This window comes from Fragaria vesca, linkage group LG5 (assembly GCF_000184155.1).
Source record: "Fragaria vesca subsp. vesca linkage group LG5, FraVesHawaii_1.0, whole genome shotgun sequence".
Classification (NCBI taxonomy): domain Eukaryota; kingdom Viridiplantae; phylum Streptophyta; class Magnoliopsida; order Rosales; family Rosaceae; genus Fragaria; species Fragaria vesca.
The window spans coordinates 6,159,744-6,162,022 of NC_020495.1; the positions used below are offsets into that span (position 1 = coordinate 6,159,744).

The 2,279-nt window shown below is 43.3% G+C and overlaps 1 protein-coding gene across 1 annotated transcript in view; it reads right to left on the reverse strand.

Annotated features, from left to right (window-relative positions):
• The window catches only part of LOC101294471, a 3,064-nt gene extending 1,947 nt beyond the window's left edge, over positions 1–1,117 (reverse strand). The window contains exons 1-4 of the mRNA XM_004300982.1: positions 1,064–1,117; positions 910–992; positions 275–818; positions 10–156 (exon numbers count right to left, since the gene is read on the reverse strand). Of these exons, the coding sequence (XP_004301030.1) occupies positions 10–156; positions 275–818; positions 910–992; positions 1,064–1,117 (828 nt within the window). The remainder of the gene's footprint in view (positions 1–9; positions 157–274; positions 819–909; positions 993–1,063) is intronic.
• Positions 1,118–2,279: the final 1,162 nt, after the last annotated feature.

Sequence of the window (2,279 nt, forward strand, 5' to 3'; positions counted from 1 at the left end):
GACAATGACAGTGTCTGAGCCACCACTATAGGCCAGAACAACCTTGTTCATTTTGGCACATAATCCATGAGGAGGAGCTTCGTGTCCTTCTTGAGGTGTAGGAGGGACATTTCCTCCATTTGAATTGTCCTGCAGCTCACACTTGTTCTCACCCAACTGCATAAAAGAAAAGGATCTTTCAAGGCCTATTAGACAAATCAAAATTTGAAATGACTGCAATTACATAGGGAAATCGATATAAAACAGAATGCATTATGGATATAGGTAGCTCTACCTGAGGTGGAGGAGGAGGGAAATGTCCTCCATGAGGAGGAGGAGGAGCTCCATCTCCACCAGGAGGGGGAGGAGGAGGAGCTCCATCTCCACCAGGAGGGGCCTCCTCATCAGGTGGCGGACGTTTGAAAGCTCGCCAAATAGTGTAGAGAAGCACTGACGCATGAATGATGTAACACGTACTTGTACACAGAGAAATCCCCTCGAACAAGCCCCTAACATCAAGCCTCAATGCTATGGCAGCCAGTAGTCTCCTCACTAAAGCAGCAAGGTTACGGGGCCTACCCTGTGTGTCTTCAGATAGAGAATGGATATTGCGGCGCCCCCCTGATTGCGGTGGCTCTGTACCAGGGATCTGTGGGAGTGGAGGAGGGCCTCGAGGACGCTTGATTGCAGTTGGACGCCTGAGTGGAAGCACAGGGATGCCACGTTTAGTCCCGGTCCTCATGCCTGCTGCAATTTGAACTCCGGCAATAAGATATGGCATGATGTCCAGTGCCACACGAAGATGCTCAACCTCAATCTGTACGTTATGTGCAGAATCCCTGAGAAATATATAAATGAGTGTTATACTCCAAATAGACCTATCACTGCATCAAACCCCCCACAAAACCTATTTGCAACTCAATTACTCACCTACTTTCTGCATGTGCTTTGGGAAGAATGTTGGCCAGACTTTCCTCAGTTTTTTTAGGGCCATCACGCTCATTCTTTTTGTTCTAGAGTAGAAGAAAATTACAGTTGAGCAATGACAATAGAATAGTTGATTTTGAGAATGAAAATTGCGTACCTGTACCACGTTCAGTTCACCATATGCAGAGGTCACAGAACATATAGAATCCATTCTGCAGAAAAAAAATTCGGCTCCGGAAACCGAAGACGGTCGTCAGACCGAGCAAGTGGAAAATGAAAAAGTCGAAAACACAGAGCAAACAAGTAAAAAACGACGCCGTTTCTTAAGCTCCTTTCCGGAGATCGGAAACGGTGTCGTTCAGATCGGCCGAGCAAGTGACGACGCTGTTCCCGGTACTCCATTACAATCAGCGCCGGAGATCGGAGAAGGCGTCGTTCGGATCGGCCGGAGCAACGCCGTTTCCGATTCTCCATTATAATCAGCGCCGGAGACGGCGTCGTTCGGACCAGAAATTCAAAATGAAAATCGGTTTACCTGGAGAATCGGAGAGGATCTGAGGAGACGTGGAAATGCAGAGAGGGAATCGCCAGAGACTTGAAAACCCTAAAATGAGAGAGAGGAGAGTGGTGGGTTTGTACTGAGTCCTCTTTGAAGTCTCGACTGGGTTTCCCGGGTTTTGTACTCGCGCTTTTAAAATGAAATCCCACTGAGCGCTTTTTTTTAAAACAAAATAAAAATAAAAATTCGAAGAGGCTTCCTTCCTTGGGATCCCTCCGCGTGTTAACATCCTCAAACAACAAAAAAACGTGTGATTTTCTATTTTATTTATTTTATATTAATACTGTTGGGTCAACCGGGTTGGCCGGTTTCTTTAATGGGTTTCCGGTTAGACGATCCCGACGAAAAGTCTATCTCGGCGATCGGATGTTTATAAATCAAAGTCATGTGTCGTCGTAAGTATTTCTGGTCGAGTTGTATACAACATTTAAGTTCTTTTAATCGAAACTACATTTTACCTAAAAAAAATATATAAAACAAAATCACACAAGTCTTTAACACAGTTGAGACTTGAGAGTTGAAACCAAGTAATAAAGATGTTAAAAAAACAAACTTAGAGTGAAATACAAAAAAATTAGAAAAATAAAAATAATGATGTGACACGCGATCTTTCTAAGAAGCCTTCAATCCAAACGTTTGTTTGGACATTCCGGAATGATTTTAAATTCAAAAAAGTAAATAACTTTTTGTCTTTTACTTAACATGCATCGTATATGAACATTAAAACAATGTGTAATTCATGAGTCACACGCTCACACCTAAGTGTTACTCTCTCTATCACTCTCGTTCATTTGGATTCTTTGTTTTCCGTTTG